General features: G+C 41.9%; 1 protein-coding gene across 1 annotated transcript in view; it reads left to right on the plus strand.

Annotated features, from left to right (window-relative positions):
* Nucleotides 1-27,462, plus strand: part of Ryr2 (ryanodine receptor 2) — a 424,465-nt gene that overhangs the window by 9,798 nt on the left and 387,205 nt on the right. The window contains exons 3-4 of the mRNA XM_028769855.1: nucleotides 3,417-3,419; nucleotides 11,833-11,952. Of these exons, the coding sequence (XP_028625688.1) occupies nucleotides 3,417-3,419; nucleotides 11,833-11,952 (123 nt within the window). The remainder of the gene's footprint in view (nucleotides 1-3,416; nucleotides 3,420-11,832; nucleotides 11,953-27,462) is intronic.

The following is a 27,462-nucleotide window of genomic DNA, read 5'->3' on the forward strand; positions in this document are numbered from 1 at the left end:
GCATAGTGCCACTGCCAGACAGCTGTACAGTGCCAGACAGCTGCACAGTTCCAGACAGCTGCATATAGTGCCACTGCCAGACAGCTGTACAGTGCCAGACAGCTGCACAGTGCCAGACAGCTGCACAGTTCCACTGCTATACAGCTGTACAGTGCCAGACAGCCGCACATGGCCAGACAGCTGCACATATATCCTATTTCTCAGTCATGCAGGTCTGCTCTTTTGCACTTCAGGACCCTGTCTCCCCATTTGCTATCAGTGTACTTCTGCAGATCTCTGCCTCCTTGTTCCTTATGTTCCTGGGGTCTTACCATACAGAACTCTCAGTTCTTTGTCAGCTTTTCTCACCCTTGTCTTCTCAGTTCCTTCACCATAAGGGTCATTCTCTGTGATGACCCCTGGAGCAGGATGTGAAAGGATACTCGAATGGAGGAGGTGGCTCCTGCAGAGCCAGGCCCGTGGAGAAGCTGACCTGTGCTGTAGCTGGAAAACAGGCAGCGTAGCTTGCAGGTCCTGGGCAGCCGTCTCTTAGTTACTTTCCTGTTGCTGTGTTTGAACACCATGAACAAAAGCAACTTACAGAAAGAAAGGTCTATTTTGACTTATAGTTCCAGAGGGGTTGCGATCATAAAAGCATGGCATGGTGGAGCAGCAACAAGATGTTGGCTCACATATTTTCCACACTCAAGAAGCAGGCAGAGAGAAGACAGGAAGTGAGACCAGGCTACAAAGCCTTAAACCCACCCCCAGTGACATATTTCCTCCAGCAAAAACCTCATAAAGGCTTTATAATATCTCCAAACATGAACCCATAGGGGTCATTTCACATTCAAACTCCAGAAGACAATTAGGAAGAAATTCTAAAGAGTCCTCAGTGTCTGGTATTGATTATTGCTTGATTGACAGCATCATTTGTTGAGATATGGAAAGTGGGAGACTGGAAATACTTTGAGGAACAGCAGAAAGATCTGTGCATTGGGCATATTAACTTCCAAGGAAATTACAGACCCCTACCAGGTATGGTGGCCCATGTCTGCCATCCCAGCACTCAGAGGTGGAGGCAGGAGGATCAAGAGTTCAAGGCCAGCCTCGGCCTATACTGGGTTCTGTGTAACTCTTAAAAAGAACTAAAATGATACATTTTGTGGATCCTGATAAGATAGTGTATCTGAGCCTTCTTTCCTATCTCTGTGTTCCTCTGATGTTTGTAAAAAAAAAAAAAAAAAAAAAAAGCACACAAGCCTTTTCTGTTGACGTCTCAGTCTTTTGGTTTGCTAAGTCTTTGATGGCAGGAAGCCAAGCCTTCTCCTCTCTGGAGATTGTTGATGGCTCATAAGGAGACCATCAAGGTTTCAGTGAGGTAGCTGGTGGAAAGTACCTGCCTGAACATTATTGGTGCAGTAAATTTTCTCAGCCCTGATGAATTCCCTAATTTAGGAAGAAAATCCAACGTTCCTTTCTGATAAAAGTATGTGCTTCAAAGACAGAGAAGAAAAGCCCTGCTAGAATGTTGTGTATATTCAGACACAGTTCAGTCTTCAGATTTCTGGCTGGCTGGTGGCCATCTCTGGCCAATGGAAAGAAAGTAAGAGGTCTGGCGTCTCCACCGAGCTTGAAAGTTGGATGTTCCTGTCTACCTTCCCCTTGGCTGACATTACCCAGGTCCAGGGTGACTAGAGGCCTTAGAGCCTGTAATCTTTTACATGCTGTCTTCTATATAAACTTTCATGTGAGTCACCAGTATAGAGAAAGAGATTACTTCTGCAGCTTGTTGTCTGTGAGATAAAAAACATTGTGGTTAACTTGTTACAATCTAGTGTTGTCTAGGAAGAGAGAACTTCAGTGGAAGAATTGCCCCAACCCATTTGTTTTGTGGGCATATCTGTGCACCATTGTCTTGAGTGTTGTAGAATGGCCAAGCCCTCTATGGGCAGAACTGTTCCTAGACAGATGGTCTTGAGCTATATAAGAGAGTTAGTTGAACACAAGTGTCTGAGTGAGTCAGCAAGCAGCATTCCTTCATGGTTTCTATTCTAGGGTAGGCCTTGAATTCTTGCCCTGCCTTTCATGGATGATGGATCCTGACCTAACAGTATAAGCTGAATAAACTCTTTCCTCCCCAACTTGCTTGGTCACAGTGTTTTATCCCAACAACAGAATGAAACCAGAATACTGTGAGTCAGACCATATCATACCCAGGAAGGAAAGCTAGCAACTCTATAGTCCCCTCTGAAGAAAACAAAGCCAGATGTGGGTGTCAGTGTAAAGTATCAAAGGCACACTGAATTACTCCTCTTGAAACTGCACAGGGGAGGATCTCTCCTCATTTGTCTTTCTCTCAGAACCATAAAATGTGAAGAGACATTGGAGGCCCTTGAGTTCATCTGCTGGTGGTGAACTGAAACTAGGCAGTCACACCCGTAGTCTAAACAGGATGATGGCACTCACTGCCAATAAAAATGGCTGAAGAAGGCCAGATACAGCGGCACACTCATCTCAGCACTTGGTAGGTGGAGACAGAGGATCAAGGTCATCTAAATACTTGGGCTACACATGAACCTGTCTAGAAACAAACACCCACAAGAACATTAAAACCCACAGACATTCCCTAAGGTTTCTGCATTATTGCTAACCTGTGAATGCCAGTCACTATCAAGCCACAGAGACACATGCCATGAGGTGTCAAGTCACTTTCTGTCAGTGACAGCTCCCTGAAATCTGTTTTTCAGATCACACATGGTCAGCAGAGTGTGGTGGGGTCCCTGTTGGTTGGTGCTCAGAAAACATGTAAAAAATCAACCAGACAGAACTGGCCAGCGTGGATGAAGTGAATCCACGGAAAAGGAGATACTACTGGAGGAAGAAATTCTAGTGGAGCAAGAACATTAAAGGATGAAAAGTGCACTGGGGAACCTGACTACTCTGGAAAAACTCCTTATACAGCCAGAGGAACAGTTCAGATCGCTTTCTTATAAACGAGGACAGCCAGTGTTCAGGAAGGCAGTGTCCCAGAGGAGGTGGCACAGGGTGAAACATTTCAGAGGTATTTCCCCCTCTTGAAAGCACACAGAAACTTCTGGAAGCTGATTCCAATAGAGGAGTTTGTCTTCTCACCAAGGCCTGCAGTTGGTGTTCTAGCTCCTGGGAAGTTCAATGGTGGGCAGGCGGGCTCCACACAAATGTTCTTGATCAGTGTTTTACAAGGAAGTGAAATTCCCGAACTCTCAGTATTTCTAATGCTTTAAATAATAGTATAATAAATTAATTTTATCCCCAGTGTTTCAATGTTCTGTATGTTTATAAATCTTATAGTAAGACTTTGGCCAAAAATTGTAAACATCACAGAACAATTGTAAACAATAATAATTTTCTCAAGGAGTGTCAGAAATAAACCTTTACTAACACATAAACTGAAGACTGTAGTTCAACAAAATCCCAACCATAACACTCCCCCTCACGCACACACTTTTCTTTCTTATAGTTCTTTGCACTCATGTGTTATCTGTTTCTCTCTTTGTTGGGGTAGGGGGTGAAGTTAACATTTAGTTTGGCCACATGCCAGAGCAGCCTAATGCAATGAGAAAATAAATGACATGAAGTGTTAGGAAGGTATCAAGGAGCTCAAGGCAGAACAGGCATCCAGACAGTATCTCTGGCAGAACAGGCATCCAGGCAGTATCTCTGGCAGAACAGGCATCCAGGCAGTATCTCTGGCAGAACAGGCATCCAGGCAGTATCTCTGCAAACTCTGGTCTCTTTGTTCCTCCTTTGCTGCTGATCCGGCTGGAGCCCCGTGTGCCTGTGGATAGTGATAACCCTCATTAGGCTATCCTGTGCTCTTCACTGACTACACAGGGGGGCCTAGTAGTACACAGCTCCTTACAATACAGATGAGAGTCTGTACTGACCTCAAGGGTATCCATGATCTGGCTCTGTTGCTAGTTCCTTTATGGAATAACATACCATCCCCCCCATCCCCCACAGCGCTGGTTGAGTCCACTCTAGCCAAAAGGTTCTTCACTCCTGTTTCTTCTTTCCCCCCCTCTCCCCCTCTCTTTCTTTCCCTTCTTCTCCCTTTCTTCTCCCCCTCCGCTTGTCTCTCCCTCACTTTCTTTCTTTTCCATTGCCTCTCTCTGCTCCTCTACACGTTTCCTTTTTTCTTTGTGCTAGGGCTTAAATTAGGGATCTTAAGCATGCTGGGCCTGCAGTGTACCCCTGAGCTATGCCCTAAGTCAGTGCTTCCCGGCTGGCTTGTACACCTCTTCTCAACCCCTTTACCCAGGAATTTACCTCCACACAGTCTTTAGGGTCATTATCCTTCCTTCCAGGTGTTTGTTCAGAAGCCACCCCTGACAGTCCCTCCCAGCTCTGTAGCGCTTCCTGTCCCCCTTAGATTGTTCTTTTTTTTTTCCTTATGGAACTTTTCATCTTTTAACATGATTATGCACTTATTGTGTTTCTGTTATTGGATCTCTTCCCTTGCCAGCACGTAAGTCTAATGAGTTTGGGGATCTTTGGTGTACCAGGCAATTTATCTCAAGCACTTAGAACAGTTCTTAGCATATATTTATGTCCCAACCAAGTATCTGCTAAATGATGAATGAACATTTGAAAGAGGCTCTTCATGTTGTCGTCTGAGAATTCTTTTCCGGCTGTTGTTTCAGTAGACTTGGCATCATTTGTCAGAGAAACCATGTCTTATTAACTTATCACATGTTTGCCTGCAATAGAGGATTCTAGCTCTGGCCTTCCTCCACATAAAAATCACACCTCCATTTTAGCAACTTAAAACTTTATTTATTTATTTATTTACTTACTTACTTATTTTATTGATTGGTGGTAGAATGCTGGGATAGGGGGAGGGGTGAGCAGGGAGCTCATAGGTCATGGTACCTATGAAGGTCAGAAAACATCTTCTGGAATCTATTACCTTCCTCCACAAACAGTTTCCAGGGGTTGAACTCAGGTTATGTGTGAGTGTTGGAGGCAAGCAGTATTACTGTGCCATCTTGTTAGTACTATTCTGATAAGTTTTAAAGTCCCAGGGCATGCAGGGGAAAATTGAACAGAGGGGATCCAACTCTGTGTATGTATTTTCTTTTTGAGCCTTAAATAAATGCTGAGGTTCATAGTGCACTATGACATGATTGTTTTAGGTTTTAACTAAGTGCATATTTCAGTTTTCCTTCTTTATTTTATGTGTATGAGTATTTTGCCTGTATGTATGTCTGCACCGTTTGAGTTCCTGCTGCCAGAAGAGGGCATCAGAGCTGCTAAGGCTATAGTTTACAGATGGTTGCACCATGTTGTTGCTGGGAATCAAACTTAGGTCCTTTGAAAGAAGATCCAGAGTTCTTAAGCACTAAGCAATTTCTCCAGCCCCTAAAGCATATATCTTCATGGGGCACCTGATCTCTATTTATCTCCTGGACAGATAGCTACACGTTAAGACACATAGTGTGAGCACACATGCATGTGTGTACTCATATGTGTCATCTCCTGGTCATACTCTCTGTCTCTGTCTGTCTATCTGTCTCTCTTTCCATGTGTCTGTATATGTGTGGTGTGGTATCTGTACATGTGTACATGTGTGTGGAGACCAGAGGTTGACATTGGGACATTTGCCTCTGTCTATTTTAGTTTTAAGACAGGGTATCTCACTTAACCTGGAGTTCACTGATTTGGCTGGACTAGTTGACCATGAAGCTATAGGGACTCACCTATGTGCAACTCCCTCAACCAGCATTTCAGTGCTAGGAAAACAGGTACATCCAAGCCTAGCTTTTTATTAGTGCTATATGAATTTGAATTTGGATCTTTATGCTTTCATAGCTAGTACTTACTAACTGAGCCATCTCCGTAACCATTAGGTAAGGTTTTTAGTTAACTGACTCTGGAAAGATCCTCATGAAATAATGCAGAGACAAGACTTCTAACCAAAAGCCTCAGCCTGGATAAACCAAGACAAACTTATGTAAAGTACTTGACATGAAGAATATCTTTGAGTCTTCCAGCATTATTAAGGATATCAATTGAGCATTCAAGATTATGCTGTAGGGGGCTGGAGAGATGACTTAGTAGCTAAGAGCACTTGCCCCTCTTGCAGAGGTCCTTGGGCTTGGTTCCCAGCATCCACGTGGTGGCTCACAATCATCTGTAACTTCAGTTATGGTCAATCTGACTGCCTCTTCCAGCCTTCATGAATACTAATTATTTATATAATATAATACATACACACAGACAAAACAAGTATACAAATAAAATAATATGTAACTCAGGCTGGCCTTGAACTCAGTATGTTGAGGATGTCTTTGAATCCTTGATCCTCCTGCCTCTACTTCCAAAATCCTGGGATTACAGGTGTGCACCGCCATGCCAGTTTATGTGGTACTGGGGATCAAATTTTCACGTATGCTAGGCAAGCACTCTACCAGGACAAGTGAATTCAACTTTCTGGGTGTTTAAGCAGCTAGAACCAGTTTGCATTCCTAAAGAGCTGCACATGTGTCATTCCTTAGAGAGTGAGCTTCCTTCTTAGCTCCATTGACCATTGTCATAAGAGGGATTAGACTTGGCTACTCAGTGGATACTTAGAAAAACTGATCCTGAAAAACTATTTTTTCTGGGGTATTATAATTTGAAATTTTCATATGTTTTAAACTGTATCAAAGCATTCTATGACAATGTTGTTTATATGCCAGTTGTATATCACACATAGAATAGTGTTTTTCTTTAAACAAACAAACAAACAAACAAACAAACAAACAAACAAACAAAAGTCCTCTGTCAATGAAGCTAAATCCCCAGCCAAAGTGGCTTCAAACTCATGAGTATCCTGCCTGTACCTGAAATTGCAGGCCTTGTTCCACTAAACCCAGCTTCATTGAAAGCGTTTTTACTGTTCTATCCAGCATTTGCCTAAAGTAAATTTATTGTTTGAAGTTTGTTTTACAAAACTAGAGAATGATAGGTCCAAGCCTTTCTAGAAGCAGCAGGAGAATTTGGCATTGCTAGTCATTTGTGCTTCATTGACAGCTAGTTTTTAAAATAAAAAGAAATAATGAAGTAATAACTACATTGACTCCATTTTGTAGTAATTTGGTTATAGAATATGATTTATTGTGAAGTGAGCATGGGGGTGTTGCTCTAGAAAGGCATTAGAGCAGATGTCTCATGATTTATAGCTAGGGAACCATTTCCAACCAACTTCCTGTCTTCTGGTGCTCCCACAGTTCTTCTCAATATGCTGCCCTCTTTGTCCTCCCTCCACATAACACCTGCCCATCTTTCGAGTTTAAATTCAGGCATTAGATATAGGTTAAAAAAGATGGAAGGGGATTAGCTAGGTAGCAGGGTACCAACAGGCATGCAGGGGATGTAAGGGAGGTCAATATGACCTCAGTATATTGTATAAAAGAATGAAATTATCAAATATAAAAACTAATGTTTAAGGTGCTTTTAGCTTCATGTGCTAAGGTAGGAGGCATGATGGCTGTCACTTGTGTGCTTTAGACACCCACTTGATGTGCATGACCATGTTCAGAAGTAAGAACTATGAATTTGAGGTTTAGCATCAGGAGACAAGTCTCAAAGGCTAGTTTGGAAGAGGCCTCATGACCCACTCAAACATTCTTCCCTTGTGTCTTTGTTGAGTTAGCATCCTGGATCTCATCCGTGTTAGGCAATGGTGGTCTTCAGTGTTAGGGATAGAAACTAGGTTTTATATGCATGAATATTCAAATTAGATCATCATACACATAGAATACAAATGTTAAGCAAAGCCAAAGTTGCTCCTTATGGGTTGCAATCAGTAGAAAACCACAGATCTTTCTGCAAAGCCTGCAGGCTCTTCTACCTCAGGAGAAAGTGTCTCTAGGGGGATGAGTGATGGGCTTATAAAAGGGAGCTGGCAGGTAGCTTGCATTCTGCTGTTTGGTCCGTCAAGTGTTTGGCATATATTACTTTCTGTCAAAAACGGGAACCCGTCACTTTCAAGGCTGTAAAATAGAGATTGTTCTCATGTATACTAGAGAAAGCTTTGTGGGTCTATCGGGTTAGGCTCTGTCATTTCAAGCCAAATCATGACTGGCAGGCCTGGCTATAAGCCTGTCTCCTTGGTAGTGTAGTTGAGCTTCTTTGAACATAGTGTTACATGGCTTCTGGGTTGCTCTGTCACCCAAGTTTAAGGTGTGACATAGAGGGAAATTGCGCATAGAAGCCCATTACATAGGTTCAGTGGTGTTCCAGATGATTTCTACATTTCTGATTTTTTTCCTAGCATACTAGACTTAACTTGCTATATAGCCTATGAGGACCTTCAATGTCTGACTCTTCTTCCTGCATCTCCCCTGGGCTGAGATTACATTTGTGTACCACCACTTACAGTTTATGAAGTACCAGGGATTGGTACATGGCTTGGAGCATGCCTGGCAAATTTTCTACTAACTGACCTACATCTCCAAACTGTAGACTTATTTTAATATTCTATTGCTTAATGCTGGCTTCTTTAATGCTTAGGGAAGACTACTCGTGCCTCCTAGGATCCATATCCTTTGTGAGACTCATTCTGGATCCTGGATAATCAAAGAATGGCCTTTAACATTGGCATTTGTTAGAAGTGCATGCTTAGTCCCACCCAAGGCCTTTTTCAGCAAGATCCTCTGGTGGCAGCATGTATTGAAGAAACAACCCTGCTGCTTATAACGGTATTGAAAACAACCAGTTCACTGGTTAAATGATGTGGAGATAGCTTTCAGATCAGATATATTAGACTAAATGATCCTGGAAACATATATGACAGCTCCTAGTGAGGGAAAAAAATTACTTTGTATCTCCTTTTCTCCCTCCTACGTATGCATGTGACTAGTCTTTACATCACATGGGAATAGTGAGGGCCAGGCATGCCCAATGCCTTCGGAAGCTGGGTGTCTTCTCTGTTTTTATAGTTAGTTACCTAATGAGGCTGCTGTTCTCATGTGTCCCCTGTGCTCTGTGCTCTGCTTTCTCCTACCTACTCTCGGATCTTACTGTCTTCCCTCTATTCACTTCTATGTCTTTAATTCATGCATTCAAATAACCATTCACGAAATAACATCAGGACAGTCTACAGCTTTCTCTAGAGGTTCTTTTACCTTAGAGTGTTGTTTACATATTAGAGCTGGGTCCACGGGACGTGTAAGACAAAATAGTAAGAGACCTCTGGGATCTTCTAGGCCTGTGAGCATGTCAGCACCATCTCCCGATTTCTCATTATACTGCATGTTTGGAAACCACCATATAGCTTTGATCTTGTAGAAGATTATGTAAAGCACTTCATGATCTTTTATTTTGCCACCCAGCACATGAATTTTACATTTGCTCTTACTTATAGGGAAATCAGTCTATTTCTGTCCCCCAGCAAATGGCTTTTCAAGTAAAATAAATGTTCACTCACATTAATGAGCACCCGGAGGTGAACTCAGAGCGTGGATGTTAACAGCTGGCCTTGCCCTGTGGCGGGCGCTATATGCTAGCTGTTCACTCAGCTGCTACCACCTCGTAGAAAATCACGGCAAACAACTATCACCAGAAAGGTTTTAAATGCAAAGTAGAATTGTGCTTTTTCAGGTGAACACAGCGTTTGCTTTGAGGTAACCAGCACAGCTTCTTTTCTATTTCTTGAGATGTATCCCACTTTCTTATCTTGACTTTCCCATTCTACAGGGGGATGCAGGACGAGTGTAGTCCTCCATGCAGTGCTTCTGGGACACCTCTCTGTCGTGTGATATCTCACTGAAGGGATCAATGGATGCTTACATTCTCTTCTCTGTTATGTGTCCTTCTGTGACTTTGCAGTTGACGTGTCAAAATGCAAGTGATGGGACCGAGATGAGTCACTAAAGTGCTTGCCATGCAAGGTTGAGGACCATCTTTGATGTCTCAAAACCTATGTTAAAACAAAAACAAAAACAATAAAACAAAACAGGTACAGCAGCAAATGGCAGTACTCCCAGCACTGTGGAGTTAGACACAAGAGGGTACCTGCGATTGATTCACGGATCAGCCTTCAGAATCAGTGGAGCTCCTGCTTCAGTGAGAGACCCTGACTAAAAATTAAAGTGAGGATGGATTAAGGAAGACACCTTGTTCAGATTGGATCTCAGACCTCCACACATGTGTGCATGAGAATGCATGCACGCATGCACACCCACTCACACACACACACACACACACACACACACACACACACATACGCACACCCTACAAGTGGTTGTATTTTATAGACGTTTGCATTAGTAATAGAACCTGCTGAGTGATGATACTTCATTACAAACAGCCCTCCCTCCTCTTATTCAGTGCCTGTTCAGTCCCTCAGTCATTGTGGTGACACTTTGTCATGCATCATTTCTTAGGCCTTGTCTAAGATCACATGACTGCTAGTATGTGGCTGAGCCAGAGTGGCAGATTCTGTTTGTTCTCTTTTACAGGGGATAGTGAGCTAGTTGATCTTGCTATGTAACCCAGGCTAGCCTTAGGCTCCTGTTCAACTCTAAGACCCTTCTGAGATAAGTCACAGTCTCTACGTCAGGTCCTGCGGATCACCTTTTCCCATGTGCATATCTGTCTATAATTCTGCTTCAGTAATTGGTTTGAATCCCTTGCTGTATTCCAAGGTATTGAACTAACCAATGGTCTTTCTGTGTTCTTAAGCATTGCAGAATCTTCTCAGGATCAAATTGCCATCATATGGTAGAATTACTGTGACTTAACATCAGTTATTGGCATGTTTCCTTATGTTAGTTTTGACTGACATGTGTACCATCCTGAGGAGCCTGTTTTATTCTGGAGGATGTTTGATGTTTCTTGGCAATTCTGGTGATTGAAGCAGTGTGTGAGAGTGTGAACTAGAAAAATCCCACCTTTCACTTATCCACAAAGTAGCCTTTGGTGATGACAGTGAGAAAACTGATGGTCTTGAGTGGTTTTGGCCCTTCCCTTTCTCTAGCATACAGCTTCTTTCTTGCAGATAAAAAGCACCCAAGGAACCAACACTGTATAGCTCTTTTCGGTGGCAGTTTTTTACATATGGCTTGTGTTCTAGTTTCCTTTCTACTCCTGTTATTAAAAACAAATAAAAACACTGTGACCAAAGGGGAAGGAAGACATTATGAGTCTTTCACCCCAAGTTTTAATCCATCTTTTGGGGTAAGTCAAGGCAGGAACCCAAGCAGCTAATCTTATTGCATCCAAGATCAAGGAAAAAAGAATAAAGACATCCTTTCCTGATGGTTTTCTTTAGATAGTTTTGTCCCTTCTTATACTACTGAGGACCTCTTGCCTAGGAAATGGGGCCTACCTTGATGGGCTGGCTCTTCCTGAATCAGTTAACAGTGAAGACATGTCCATAGGCGAGCTAACCTGATCTAATTAACTCATCATAAAGATTCTTCCCCAAGTGATTCAAGTTTGTGTGTAGGTGACAGTCAAAACTAACTAGCACAGCTCATACTTAATCATTTTATTTTAGATATTTTATTTTATGTGTATGAGTGTTTTGCCTACAAGAAAGTATGTGAACCATGAGTGTGTCTGGTGCCCATGGTGGTCAGACGATGATTCCAATCCCCTAGATCCTCTGGAACTGGAGTAACAGATGGTTGTAAGTCACCATATGGGTCCTGGGAATGGAACTTTGTTTCTCCACAAGAGCAACAAGTGCTTTTAATGATACGCTATCTCTTCAGCACCTCATGGCTGAGATTTTTTTTAAATAAGTGATAAAGTTCTACATTTCTAGATCTCATTTAGCCCAGCCATGCAGAATCTTACCTTTCCTTCTGTTTCTTTCTGCAGGATGATGAAGTGGTTCTGCAGTGCACAGCAACAATCCACAAAGAGCAGCAAAAGCTGTGCTTGGCAGCAGAAGGATTTGGCAACAGACTTTGTTTTTTGGAGTCTACTTCCAATTCTAAGGTGGGTTGAAAGCTCACAAGGCTGATGGAGTATTCTAGATCCACTCATGATAGTGAGTTTGTGTATGAGCACTCTGTTGTTTTCGATGGAACAAGCAATATATAAACTAAACGGGGTAGAAAAGATGTTCTTCTTAATCTGAAAACTTTTAGTCACTCTGGGTTGCAGAGTCCCAGGATGCACTTGCTCATGGGTATGGAAAAGGCTTTGGCCCAGGTGGCTATTCTGTAGTGGAGAAGCAAATGTGTGCATAAATGATGTGACTTCAGAGTAGAGAAAGGCCTGGAAGGAAAGCAGAGCAATCAGGAAGACGGGGATCAGGGCAGGTCTTGTTCTTCTACAGTATTTTGGGAAAGTAGTGATGGTCGAGCAGGACAGAATCAAGTGACTAAGTTCTTGAAATTTGCACCAAGAAGAACCAAATCATGCAATGTCTCTTGGGCAAGAATGTGAAGGCAGAACGGTTAACTAGCACAAAGTGACCTGCTGTATAGAGGGAGTTTCTAAGGGTGACCTAGAACCTGGAATGGTGAGGAGTCCAGGTTTCTTTGTAATGCCATGGGAGGCTGTGGGAGTGGGGCCCTGGAGCAGGGCAGTGATTCCACTTGTTTGAAGGACTCTGAAGACTCTCAAGGCTCTTATAGGGATTTGGGACTATGAAGAGTGAGTGTAAAAGTTGGGAGATGAGCAGGAAGGAGCTTGCTTTGTCTGATTGGTAGCTGAGTCTTCCTCTCTCTGGGAGCAATGGTGGTGGGAAGTATGATTGGATTTGGACTATGCTCCATGAACACCCTTGGGGAAAGGGAGACAAGAGAGATTTCTGGGAGACACAAAATGAATGAGAAAATAGCCTGTGAAGCTCTTGTATAGTACTTTTGGTTTATAGAGTTCTTGATGTGCATAATCTCATTTAAATTCTACCATAAGAGAATGTATGTATTGTGATCATATTCATTATACAAATAGAAAACTGGAAATATATATCAAGTCCTAGACTTGAAATATTCAACATTAATAACACTGTTGGCAAGGGCTACGCTCGCTTATACCATTAGGTATTAGCCCAACATTAGGGCTTCAAATATTTGATTAATTCTTTATGACACATTGTCTTCTTAATTCTGTAAAACAACAGTGAATATATATGTGAAATGTTTATTATAGTCATTTATGCCAAGTGAACCTCCTAACATTATAACAATCAATGTTAGATGTATTATACACTTATTTTTTTTGAGATAGGGATATAGTTAAGTACATGTTAAGAATAGTATACTCTTCCTCAGATATATATATATATATTCTTTTTGAGTAAAGGTCTCATGTAGCTCAGGCTGGCCTTAACTTGCCAGGTAGACCAAGGATGCCCATGAACTTATGATGCTTCTGTTTCCATCTACTGGAGTTGATATTTCATGTGTTCACCATCACACCTGGTTTCTATAGGGCTGGATTTGAACTTAGGTCTTTATGGATGCTAGGTAAACATTCAGCTGAGTGAGCTCCATCCCAAGTCCTCCCTTACATTTATTTTAATTTGACAAATTTCATTAGAACATTCTCTTTGTAAAATTTACTGTGATGGGTCCAGTTATGAAAACTATTCTTCAAGAACTAGCATTTTTGAATTTACCATTTTCTCACATTTTTGTGGAGGCTAGAACAAGTTTCTTTGAAAATGTGTGTGTATGTGTGTGTTTGCTACATTCATGTATATGCATCATGTGTATGTATCATGTGTGTACCTGGTACTCTTGAAGGTCAGAAGGCAGCATCAAATCCCCTGAGATTTAGTTATAGGCAGTTATGAGCCACTATATGGGCGCTGGGCACCAAACTCAGGTCCTCTGGAAGAGCATCTCTTAACCTCTGAGCCATGTGGTCAGCTGGTAACCCGGCATCTGACTCTCCTCATTACATCAAACGTTGTATTAGATGGTGCTGTTTTGATTCTTTGCTAAGAGAGTTGGTTTCTGACTCTAAAAATTAATATTCTGGGTTAGGGAGATAACTTAGTTGGTAAAAGTACTTGCACATTCAAGAACCTGAGTTTTATCTTCAGAATCCACATTAGAAAAAAAAAAGGTTGGCTTGGTGGTACACATTTGCAGCCTAGGCATTGGGAAGTCAGAGACAGGTAGATCCCTGGGGCTCACTGACCAAACAGCCTCGTTTGGTTGAAGAGTTGCAGACTAGTGAGAGACCCTGTCTCCAAACTTAAAAAAGTATGGGCAGCACCTAAGGAATGATATCCAAGTGTCTTTTGCTCTCCTCACATGGAAATATACACTCAAATTAGTATTCCTAGTTCAATAATGGTATACCAAATGACAAGCATTCTCATAGGCCTAGGTGAACTGTTTAATTCTTAGCAGGGGAACTTGACTCTGTACTTGGTATAGATAACCGAATGAACTGAATATCTAATCCATTTGCTTTTGTGGTGTCTTACATTCTTTCCTAGAAGCAAGAATGAAAAGTTGCATTGCGCTAGTTAGAGTGCAGAATTAAAGATAAAGCTGATGTTGGACAGAACACTGAGCCGTTCGTTTTTTCTTATTTTGTTACAAAATAAGCCCCTCAGGTTGCTGGATGATCCACCATGTTCGTCTATCTCCTGTCCTTACCTTACTTCATGTTTTTTAATTTAATTTTTAAAAATTTTTCTTAAATCACTTTATGTCCTCATCACAGTTCCCCTCTCTCCTCTCTTCCCAGTCCCCCCCTTACAAATCTCCCCTCCCATTTCCCCCTCTCCTCCTCAGAGAAGGAGAACCTCCTTGGGTACCACCCCACCCTGGGGCATCTAGTCCCAGCAGGTCTAGGCACATCTTTTCCCACTGGGGCACAACCAGGGAATCCAGCTAGGGAAGGGGGTCCAATGGCTGGGAACAGAGACTGAGACAGCCCCCATTCCACTTGTTAGGGGAACCACATAAAGACCAAGCTGCACATTTGCTACAAATGTGTAGGGGTTCTAAGTCCACCTCCTGTATGCTTCCTGGTTGGTGGCACAGGCTCTGTGAGCCCCTATGGTCCCAGGTTAGTTAACTCTGTGGGTCTTCTTGTGGTGCCTTTGACCTCTCTGACTTGCTCACTTGTATCCCCCACTCTTCCATAAGACTCCTTGGGATCTGCCTGATATTTGGCTGTGAGTCTCTCCATCTGCCTTCATCCACTGCTGGATGCAGCTTCTCAGGAGACAGTTCTGCTAGGTTTCTGTCTGCAAGCATAGGAGAGTATCATTAATAGTGTCTGGGGTTGGCTCTCTCACATGGGATGTGTCTTAAGTTGGGGCAGTCATTGGTTGGGTTGTTCCTTCAGTCTCTGCTCTATCATTAACCCTACACATATTGTAGGTAAGACAAATTTTGGGTTAAAGGTTTGTGGGTGGATTGATATCACCTTCCATCCTCTGGAAACCTGCCTGGCTACAGGAGGTAGCCATTTCAGTCTCTATATCTAAGCTAGAGTAACCCCAGTAGACTCCCCGTATCCCCTTTCATCCCAGGCCTCTAGCTAGTCACCCAAGAATTCCCCATTTCAATTTTCACCCCCAGGCCCCTCTCATTTCTTTTCCTCTACACCCGCTCACCTTCTCTGTTTTCTTCCTCCCCTGCCTAGTTCCCTCCCTCCGTCCACCCTAGATGACTAGATATGCATATGCTCCCATGTTCATGGATACTTGGGACTCTTGACTTTGGCTTTTCAGACTTTAGCAACTTTGAGGCAGACACCTATTGCTGCTAAAAATAAGGGAAAGGGGTTGTCCATCAAACCCCATGAGGCAGCCTCTCTTCAGGGTCACCTTTCCCAAATTACCATTGTAGCCCTCACTTTAATGGTTTTTTTTGTTTGTTTTTTTGTCTGTATTTCTAGGATGCACCATTTGGTCTGTACCCTGAGAATCTTTAGAGGGCATTGCTTTCTAGAGTCTATGCTGATGTTCCCCTTGTCTCTCTATATGAAACCTTGAACCTTTGGGGACCAGATTTAACTCCTTTGTTGTCTTTCAGTGACAAGCATGGTGCCCTGAAGTAAAAAAAAATTAACAAGCTATGACAAAGGGACAGACTGCAGGGCTCAGTTCCTGATTGGAATATGTAAATGCTGCTGGAGCACTGTATTTCACCTGCATGTAGCTGGATTTCACTTTAACCAGTAGAAAAATGGGATGTAGTTTCCCCTTCTCCAATTGGTGTCTCCTGTGTTTATCATGAAATAAGGAGTGATGTTGGCAATAACCAGTCAGACTCTATAAATTATATATGAACGCCTGGAAGCAGTCCCAGAAATAGCTCAAGCCATAGCTAGCATCTTCCATCAAAAGGAAGGGCTGCCTTATTGGGGAGTTTAAGCATTATGTTCCTAAGATGTTTATTCAGGCTCATCTTCTCCTAGAAGGGAAGATTTGAAATATCAAGGTAGATTTTCCTGCAGAAAATATAAATGTCTATGAATTTACATCTGACGACATGATTGCTTATTCCTCATTCAGCATGACAGGTATTTGCTGTGTATCCCTTATACAAATGGCATTTCATCTTTGCCTCTATAGAGTTGAGAAGTTGGACTATGATTTTGGGGCACTAGCAACTTTGAGGCAGAAGTCAATTGTTAAAAGTTTAGACACTTAGTGGCTGGAGAGGTGGCTCCATGGTTAAGAGTTCTCACTGCTGCTGGACTGGGCTGTAGTAGGGTTACCAGTACCTACATGAAGCAACAGTCATGTTCGCAACCACAGCCTCCCCTAGGATAAAAGGCCTTTAGAACCAATAATTAAGAAATACACTAGGAAATAAATCTTGGGTCAAAGGAGAAGCAAAGTGAAAGGAATACGAAATTTTGTTTCTTGAGCACAATGATAAAGCGTGGTGTCTCAGAATACGTGAGGTATAGCAAAGAAGTGAAGACAACATTAACATTAAATTCACAAGTTCTTAAAAGTGAAAAAAAACACAACTAGGTAGGCAAGTAAGAAAAGAATACAACGTAAGCATAGGAAAGCAACAAGATGGAGGAACAGTGAGGTTAACAGATAGATTAGTTAGTTTAAAAAACTAGTTCTGTGAAAGAAAAGCAGTAGAAAAACCAGTGATTAATTTAACAAAAAGGATATGATCTCAAATATTCTAATGTTAACTTACACATGAGTTGAAGGTATTAATAACCCAAATAGAGGAAATTAAGTCATAAGGAAACACTTACTACTTGAATGCAAATGAATTTTAAAATATTCATGAAATGAATAGTTTGTAGTCCAGACTAACTACATACTACTGATTTTACTGCCTCAGCCTCTCTCTGAGTCTGGGACTACAGATACTCAAAACCATGATTAGAGCCCTATTTTATTATTTTCATTTAAATATATAACTAGAACAGCACTATGTGGTGGGTCATACTAGAAATTCTAATACTTGGAATGCTGGGTCAGGAATGCGATGAGTTCCCAGTCATCCTGAGCTACATGGAGAGTTCAAGGAAAGCCTGGGCTACAGAGTAAGACCCTATCTCAAAGATACAAGCAAAGGTGCAATCCTGTGTTCTGCTTCTTTGTGTGGATTCTAGGGATTGGCTTGAGGTCCTTGATTTTGCAAGGCAAGTACTTTGCAGCCTGAGCAAGCTCCACAGTCTTCACAGTCCAGTTAAAAAGGAGACATCAGCACGTGGAGTGTAGACTGCATTACGGAACATGGCCTGCCCTAGCTGGCTTTGCTGATGACCTGGTCATTGTATTAGAAAACCCATGTCTGGCTTACAGATGTTCCCTTCTTCCTCCCACTTATCATGACTTTATGATTTGCAAGATAATTCATTAAGCAATAACCAGTTCACTGGCTGTGCCCTTTGTGAATTTGCATTGCTCCGTGCTGTTGACTTGAATTTCGTGAAGAGATTACTCATGGCTGATGTTTAATAGCTGAGACCAGGTGCATTTAACCATGAGAAAACTAAAACCCAATATTCTTTTGTGCTTTTACATAGGAAGACCAGAATATCAGTAGTCAACTCAAATGGCCAACCCCCAGCCCCTCCGTGAGGGCTTTCTATGGTATTTGGTCTTATAGTTTCACTGGAGACTAATCGTGTTGGTTCTTCAGTTCCTGATAGGGGGCAGTGTATAGTTCTATGCCATGGTGAATACTTATCTTCTCATATGGTGTCGTGAGCTGTTGTCTTCACCCTGTTCAGGGATCAAAACCCATGGCAGCAATCACTTTAGACTTAATGAAGTAGGGCTGGCCAGGTGACTTGTGGGTTTAAGTGATGCCAATTAAGCATGGCCAGCTAGCCCAGTTCTTTCCCTGGGACCCTGATGATGGAAGGAGAGAAATGACTTCTGAAATCTGTCACAACTATGACATGCACACATAAAAATAAATGTAATAAAAATGTAAAAAATCATGAGGAGGCCAGGTGGTGGTAGTGCACGCCTTTAATCCCAGTACTTGGGAGGCAGAGGCAGACGGATCAATATGGGTTCAAAATAATCATAGTGATGTATATCAAAACAATCCAAGTTTTAAAAGATGTTATAAAAAAAGGACAATTTTTGAGTACATGAGTTTCGCTGTATAGGAATTTAAAATAGTAAGAAAGATCACAGTACTAGAAAATCATTTCACCTCAAGCACAGTAGATCTGATGGAAACCAAGGACTCTAAAGGAGCACAGTTTGGGAAACATTGTGATATACAAATGTAACCATCTAATCCACAGTTTGGGGAGTAGTGCAATCGTAAGAAAGCCACTATGATGAAGACTTGCTTTTATGTAATGATCTTATTAAGACATGCCATCTGCCAGGCATTTGTTTTTGTGACACAGAGAATGTGTGGGTCCTGCAGCTTCAGACCTATATTGCCCAGGCCAGCCCTTGTCCACAGCATACATAAACAGCACTGTTAATTTTGATCAAGCGTTCAAGATTTTTCAATGAGCATTTCCCAGGGGCTGAAGAGATGGCTCAGTGATAAAGAGCATTTGTGACTCTTGCAGAAGACTCAGGATTGATTCCCAGCACCTACACCATGGTTCACAACCATCCGTAACTCCTGTTCCATGAGATCTGACATCTTCTGGGCTCCACAGACACTGCAAACATATGATATGCATACATATAATGCAGGCCAAACACCCATACACATACATTTAAAGAGAAAGAAAGCTTCCCATTTCTTGCAGTTTCCCTGGCATTGCTTTAATTACAAGTATTTCTTCCCCATAATGGGACATGAAAAAGCAGAATTTTATCTCTAGTGACTTCTCATTTCAGGATATTATTCACCCCATCAATAATGCATGGGGCCATCAATGATGCATGACAGTTGTGCTATTCCAGATGAACTGCTCTTCTTATTCAAGTGGGAAAATTTGAATAATAAAACTGTCAGTATGAGATAAATGCTGGATGATGTAAGAAAGGTTGGCTTTAAAGCAAGGTTTGCGAAATATCTTAAGCTTCAGGAGCTTCTTTCACAGCGTGTTTCCTCCAGTGTTTAATTGAAATAATAAAGCATGCTAAAGGAAAACAAATACTAGTATTACTGTCGTTCTGTTTATTCATTTCGGCTTTTAGGGGATTCTGTCTGCGCAGAAGGGACGCAAAAGAAAGACCAGCACGTTGGAGAAGAAAGTGAATTTTCCAACAATCGCTTTTGCTTACCACTGTCCAAGTGTTGTGTTATATGCTACTCATTTCCAGTATTTTAAGAGGAAGGAAAAGTAGGCAGTGTGTTTAGAAGAAATAAAATATCTCTATGAGGGCTCGGGAAGTGACACCATTAATAAAGTGCTTGGCTTGCAAGTTCCATTCCCAGAACCCACTGGGGAAAAAATTGGCCATGGTGGCACATGCTTGCCAAACCTAGTGCTGGGGAGGCAGAGGCAGGCCATGTGCTGAAGCCTGCTATCTGGCTCAGCTAGTCTACTTGGTGAACTTCCTTTTGAAGGCCAGTGAAAGAGAATCGGTCTCATAAAATAAGGTGGCCAGTTTCTGAGGAATGACAGCCCAAGATTGTCTTCTGGTCACACACACACACGTGTGTGTGTGTGTGTGCGCGTGTGTGTGCACACCCAAGAAGAAAATTTAGAATAATTGATTTTGTGATTAGATGGCATGCCCATGGCTTGTAACATTGGATTTGTGGGTGGGGTGGGGAAGACAATTACATTGGGATAGAATGGAGCAGTGTGTTTCTATTAAGTTACAGGTGAATAATCCTTGTTAGACTTTTAACACTCACTGATGCTGCCGAACTAGGAAAGGATGACTACCAAAAAAAAATAATAATTGTAGAATAAGATGACATCATCGAAATTCTCCATCTTAGGAAGATTTTTATGGAATCCTTAGATATTAAGTATGATGTCAGCATAACCTTGTGAGCTAAAGATTCATTCTGAGGAACTTTTAAAGGTTTTAAAGAATCCTTGTCATGGTTAAGAAAGGGCTGCTTGGTTTCCTAGTAAGCTTCTTCCAAGATTTAGAAAATGAAATAAAACAAAAACTTTAGAAGAAATAATTTTACCCATCATCTGGCGGAGATCTCTGCTAAGCATGGGGCAGGTGGGACTGCCTGGAGCAGATCCTCCCCCGGGTTCTCCTCTTGCCCATGGAGTCCCTCCAAGCACAGGGACAAGATTGTCAGATGCCATAACCCTCCTGGTCTGTCTGTGATACACCTAGGTACCATGCTGACAAGTGAAGTAAACAACAGGGCTACATTCCTGCCACCTTGGCCACCAGCTCAGTGTCTGCCTGGTGGTGTGGGCTGTGGTTAGCAGGAGGATGGGGATGGTGTGTTAGGCACTAGTGGCTGTGGTTCTGACCAATAGGTGCTAAAGGCCTCTAGGGACAGCCTTTTAGGAGTTTGGGTGGGACTGGGTATTTGATGATAGTGTGTCTGTTCTAATACCAGAGAAAAGACAATTGTAGGGGAAAGAGAAGCTTCTAGTTCCAACTTCTTTTCCATTTTTCATGTGTGTGTGCATGAGTGTATATTTGTGTATATGTGTGTTTGTGTATCTGTGTGTAATATGTTATACATGTGTATGAATATATGTTCTTTTAATTTATTAATCATTTTTTTTGTTTACGTTTCAAATGTTTTCCTCCTTCTCCCCCATCCTTTTAGCATCCCTCTTCTCTGGTGAATCAAGCCTCCATAGGACCAAGTGCCTCTCCTCCCACTGAGGCCAGATAAGGCAGTCCTCTGCTACATATGTACCTGGAGCCATGGGCTGGCCCATGTATACTCTTTGGTTGTTGGTTTGGTCCCTAGGAGCTCTAAGGGTTCCAGTTAGTTGATATTATTGTTCTTCCTATGGGGTTGCAATCCCCTTCAGCTCCTTTAACTCTTCCCCTAACTCTTCCATTGGAGTCCCTAGGCTCAGTCCAATGGTTGGCTTCCAGTATCTGCAACTGACTTAGTCAGTTGCTGGAAAAGCCTCTTAGAGGACAGCCATACCAGACTCCTGTTTGCAAGCACATCTTGGCTTTAGCAATAGTGTCAGGGTTTGGTGTCTGTGGATGGAATGGATCCCACGGAGGAGCTGTCTCTGGCTATCCTTGCCTTCAGCCTCTGTTCCATTTTTGTCCCTGCATTTCCTTTAGACAGTGACAATTCTGGATTAAAAATTTTGAGAAGGGTGGGTGACCCTATCCTTCCACTGGGGTCCATGTCTATTTACTGGAGGTGGTCTCTTCAGGTTCTATCTCCCCAGTGTTGGGTATTTTGGCTAATGTTATCTCCATTGAGTCCTGGGAGCCTCTTGCATGCCTGGCATCTGGGACTTTCTAGTGGTTCCCCTCCCCCCCATTTCCCACCCAACAGCTACTTATTTCTATTTGTTCTCCTGGCCCTCTGGATTTTTCTACTGCGTCATCCCATACCTGGTCCTTTCCCCCTCTTTTTTCCCCTCCCCTCTCCCACCTCCCATGATTATTTTTTCCCCTTCTAAGTGGGTTTGAAGCATCTACACTTTGGCCTTCCTTCTTGTAAAGCTACATATGGTCTGTGAGTTATATCATGGGTATTCTGAACTTTTGGGCTAATATCCACTTATCAGTGAGTACTTACAATTTATGTCCTTTTGAGTCTGGGTTACCTCACTCAGGATGATATTTTCTAGTTCCATTCATTTGCCTACAAAGTTCATGAAGTAGTCATTTTTAAAAGCTGAGTAGTATTCCATTGTGTAAATGTACTGCATTTTCTGTATCTTTCCTTCTGTTGAGGGACATCTGGGTTGTTTCCATTTTCTAGCTATTATAAGTAAGACTACTATAAACATAGTGGAGCACATGTCCTTGTTATATGTTGGAGCACCAGTAATGGTGTAGCTGGGTCTTCAGGTAGAACTATTTCCAATTTTCTGAAGAACCACCAGACTGATTTCCAAAGTGGTTGTACCAGCTTATAATCCTACCAGCAATGGAGGAGTGTTCTTCTTTCTCTGAATCTCTCTCCAGCATCTGCTGTCACCCAAATTTTGATCTTAGTCATTCTGATTGGTGTTAGATGGAATTTCAGGGTCATTTTGATTTGCATTTCCCTGATGACTAAGAATGTTGAACATTTCTTTAGATGCTTCTTGGCCATTTGAGATTCCTCAGTTGAGAATGCTTTGTTTAGCTCTGTACCCTATTTTTTAACAGAGTTCTTTGGTTTTCTGGAGTCTAACTTCCTGAGTTCTTTGTATATTTTGTATATTAGCCCTCTGTCTGATGCAGGGTTAGTAAAGACATGTTTTTGAGTGTTTATTCTCATACATAGTATCCATAGTAGCATGCCCTGGATATTCTCTATTTTTGCCTTCCGAGACTGGAATTACAGTCAAGTTATCACACCCACCCAGGGTTTACATGGAGTCTGAAATCAAGAACTCAGATTTGGAAAGCTTTAAACCACTGATTTTGTTTTCTCCCTATCCCACAAAGTTGTCAGTCTTTGACACTTAAACCTGAATTTACAGAACAGCCCCGTTGTGCTCAGGGCTTTCATTCTTCTTTTCTTCTAGATCGGAGAGTGTGCTTAGCTGTAGTAGACACATGGCAGCCAGCAGAGCTGGCTTGGCAGCTTTTTCTGGGAAGAGCCAGTGTGTAAATATTTTAGGTATCTTGGGTCATGTTTTCTTCTCAACTCTGACATTTAGCCCCAGAGCAGCTGTAGACAGTATGCAAATATATAAGCCTGGCCATGAGCCTAAAAATTGTATTGATGGGCACAGAAATGTGTACTTCAGACATTTTGTGCATATGTGTTTGTGTTTTGTGTGGGTACATGTACATGAGGTATGCATGATGAGTGTGTACATGAAGGTGGAGGCCAGAGGTCAAGGTCAGATGTCTTCTCCTGTGGTTCTCCAATTTCTTTTATTGTGTAGGACCTCACTGAACCAGGAGCTCACTGACTCACTGGGCTGGCTGTCCATTGAGCTGGAAGGTTCCTCTAGAGGCTACTTCCCCAGTGCTGGGGTTATAGGCATGTGCTGCTGCCCCTAGCTCTTATGGTTTTCTGTGGATCTGAACTCACGCTCTCATGCTTGATGGCAAGCACTGAGGTATCCTATCTCCCCAGACACTCAACACACACAGACACGCACACAAACACACACATACACATGAGGAAATTATCCTCATTTTATGAGATGTAAAAAGATGCAGTGGCCAAATCTGGTGCACAGAAGCAGGTTATATCTGGTCTAATGCCTAGGAAGCATTACCTTTCTGAAGGAGCAGCTGGAACAGATGCCATAAGACTACTACTCAAAAGTATAACAGAGGAAAATGTTTATGTCAGTTAAAAATTTTCCCCAGAGCTAGAGAGATGGCTCAGCAGCTAAGAGCACAGACTGTTCTTCTAGAGATCCTGAGTTCAATTCCCAGCAACCACATGGTGGCTCACAACCTGTAATGGGACCTGATGCCCTCTTCTGCTATATCTGAAGACAACAACAATGTACTCATATATAAAATAAATAAATCTTTTAAATTTTTTTATCCCACCTTAAAGCTGAGAGAGAGAGAGAGAGAGAGAGAGAGAGATTCCAGTTTGAAGTATTAGTTGAGTCTTAGCATAGTGGAAACATAGGGCTTGTTGGATCTTCTAGACAGAGTCTAATTCTAGACTCTAATTTTGAAGAGTTAATGTTTTTGAAATCTGAAAGGGACCAAATGGGTTAAAACTCAGGTTGTATAGATCACACATAGAGTGTGGTGTAGAAGCAAGCAACTTCAAGTGCTCCATCGAGTGGTATGGTGGGTCTTCAGACTCCCTGTCTCCAGCATAGTAATTGAAAGGCAAGACACAGTAGGCATTTTTTTGAATGCTGCATTCCATGTCATTTGCTTCTGCTTACTGATTTGGTATTCTGAGAACATGTGGGTACATTCCCCAGAGTGTAAATAATCCAGTTCAGTTTTCCTGAAAACAAAACATGGGGCCTTTGAACATGCTCTGCTTTTCTCTCTTCCTGGAACACCCTTGCACACACTTCACTTGGAGGAAGTCACCTCCTCTTTCACTCAGCTGTCAAGCAAGACTTCCTCTGTAAACCTCCTTACACCTGTACCACATACCCTTCCTCTGAGAGGTCAGGCCTTGGGTCCTCTCTTCCCTCCTCACTCTCCCACTCCTCTTCCTGCCTTCTTCCCTCTCCCCTCTCCCTCCACTCTCTTGCTTCCATTCTCTCTTCTTCCCTCTCATTCCTCTATCTCCTCCTTTCTCATTGGCTCATTTGTTCCTTGACTTAATTCTTCCTCCATCTCCATCCTTCTATGCATGCCCAGCAAGGTGAATTCTGCTGCCCCTGCCCCCACTTGCTACAGAGTTATATGGTCCTGTCCTCCATCCTTTCTCTAGCCTGGAAAGTACCTGCTGGCAGAGACAACCACTCACTTCTCTCACCTCTCAGGAACTAGTATACTTTTGAGGGAAGGAGATGCTCAATAAATACATATTGATTTTTAATTTCTTTTTATTCTTTAGACCCATAGTAATACCGATATATCTATTCCGACAGTACATCAATTCATTTGGTTTTGAAAAGATTCTCCTATGCTCCCATGGTACACAGAGATTGCTTTCCTGCTTTGTGGAGTTAATTGAATGCCTTTAGCCTGGCTTGAGTAAACACACTTGTGGCTACAATAATGCTCAATCCTGTGCTGATTGACTATGGGTTTGATGCAGTGCACTTGGACTGGTATTTAATTTACTACTTGATATAAAGTATGATTCTTTATTGTCATCCATAATGTAAAGAATAGAAGGCTTTACAGAAAAATTCTGAAGATAGATAATTACAAAAGTTCACATAATTAAAATGCTAAGATCTTCTGCTGGTATAATTTTCTAATATCTGCATGAAATATTTTAGCTGCAAACATTGGTATGTGATAATGAAGATCATGAAATTGCATTTTAATACAAAATAGAGCAATCATTTAAAAAAATTGCTATTTCTGATAAATAGCCTGACAATCCACTCTTATCTGTTATTATCTGTCCAAGAGCTGTTGTCTGCTTCTGCTCAGAGTCTTGTGTGTTTAGACATTTTTTTCTCATAACAGAAAATATCTCTCACAACATTTGTTTCTCAGATAAAGAAACAACCAAATTTTCTAACAACCAACAAAGGAATATTATATAGTTAAAAAAATAAACTATTCATTTGTTTCTATAATGACTAGGATACCGTCACTCAAGGCCTCAAGTGTCTTGGTCATGGACTCAGCACTGAGTGACATTCTTGATTCTGGATTTATTCATCTATGTGACAGAGAATCATTAGATAAAAAGATAGAAGTAACACCCAACAAAGAAACACCAATAATAACAACAACTCAAACACATCTCTGTTGGTAAAGTAGTTGAACAGGAAAGTTTGGGAGAGGTAGATGGGGATTTCTATGGATATATGTAGATGTGTTTCTTCCTTAAAATAAATGAACACATTTCACTTTGCACTTGTGTTGTTAAATGATCGTAGAAAAAAGTCTGAAGACCAGATTAAGTACTTTAATTGATAAAGTTTATTGCTTGTGAATTATACTTAAATAAAATTGATTTTTAAAAAAGTTCCAAGAATTATAAACATTAAGGCAAAACAAACTTTTATTTCACAACATTGAAAGGAAAGATTTTCAGTTACTGACAGATACCATAATACATCATAAAACAAACACACAGAACAACTGGATGAAGCTCAGATTGGGGAACAAGGTTTTAAACTGAACAGGTAAAATATAAAGAATTTCCCTCTGGAGACTGAATAGATAGATATTCTGTGCGTTCATAATGAGAAAAGAGCATCTGGGTAGACAAAATACTTCAAGTACTTGAAATGTCTCTAAGAGAGGATGCTCACACGGCTTCCTAATGTTTTGAAAGGTGTTTGGCAGTGTTCATGATTGTCAATGAGAAAAAGGAAATCACACTGTGGTGAATCACGTGTGACACTGGCGAAAGGTTACAAGCATGGCTGTGTATCATGGTGACCATGGGGAATCCTCACACATTTCTGATAGGACTGTAAATCCATATAACCTCTTTAGAAAGTATTCTCTCTCTCTCTCTCTCTCTCTCTCTCTCTCTCTCTCTCACACACACACACACACACACACAAACACACACACACACATATAGCCTATGTACACACATGCACACATATAGGCATGCACAGAGAGAGAGAGAGAGAGAGAGAGAGAGAGAGAGAGAGAGAGAGAGAATGTGTGAGTGTTTACTATGTATTCGACAATCTTCACCCTTCTACTTTTTCCCAGTTCCTTCCTGACCCTCGCTGTCTGTCCCCTCCCATGCCCTCCATTTTTAACATTAGTGCTGCTTATATCCACATGAGCGCGAGGCTGTCCACTAGAGGGCAAGCAACCAACTACCAGGGGCCACAGCCCTTGAAGAAAACTATTTTACCCAGCAGCCATCAAATGCCAGTATGCCCTTAGCTAGAGATGGGGCCTCTTGAGCCCGTGTCCACACTGGAACATTGACCTGCTTGATCTTGTGCAGGTCTTGTGCATGCAACCACAGCTGCTGTGAGTTCATGTATGTCATGGTCTTCCATGTTTAGAAGACACTGCTTCACAGCAGTGTGCCCCAAGCTCTGGCTCTTACAGTCTTCCCACCCTCTTTTCTACCATGTTCCCCGAGTCGTGTGAAGGAGAGGATGTGATATAGATGTTTCAGTTAGGGATGAACTCTCCACAGTCGCTTAGAGACACCCCTAGAAGCATATTTGTCCTGGACCAGCTTGTTCAATATGTGACAATGAAAACACACACATCATGTTGATGTCAATGTATTTGTGATAGAAAACCAAGGTCTATTAGAAGGAACTAGCCCAGGTGATGCTGAAATGCTCGTGAGGCTGTGGGGCAGTGGGAATGGTGTCCATTGCTGGTGGGAAGGCAAATGGACCAGGTGAGTTGTCCAGGTATGTTGACCAGGTGTTTAACACTTTTACATCAGTTAAGCATGTCTTCAC

The sequence above is a fragment of the Grammomys surdaster genome, unplaced genomic scaffold (assembly GCF_004785775.1).
Source record: "Grammomys surdaster isolate TR1022 unplaced genomic scaffold, NIH_TR_1.0 194, whole genome shotgun sequence".
Classification (NCBI taxonomy): Eukaryota; Metazoa; Chordata; class Mammalia; order Rodentia; family Muridae; genus Grammomys; species Grammomys surdaster.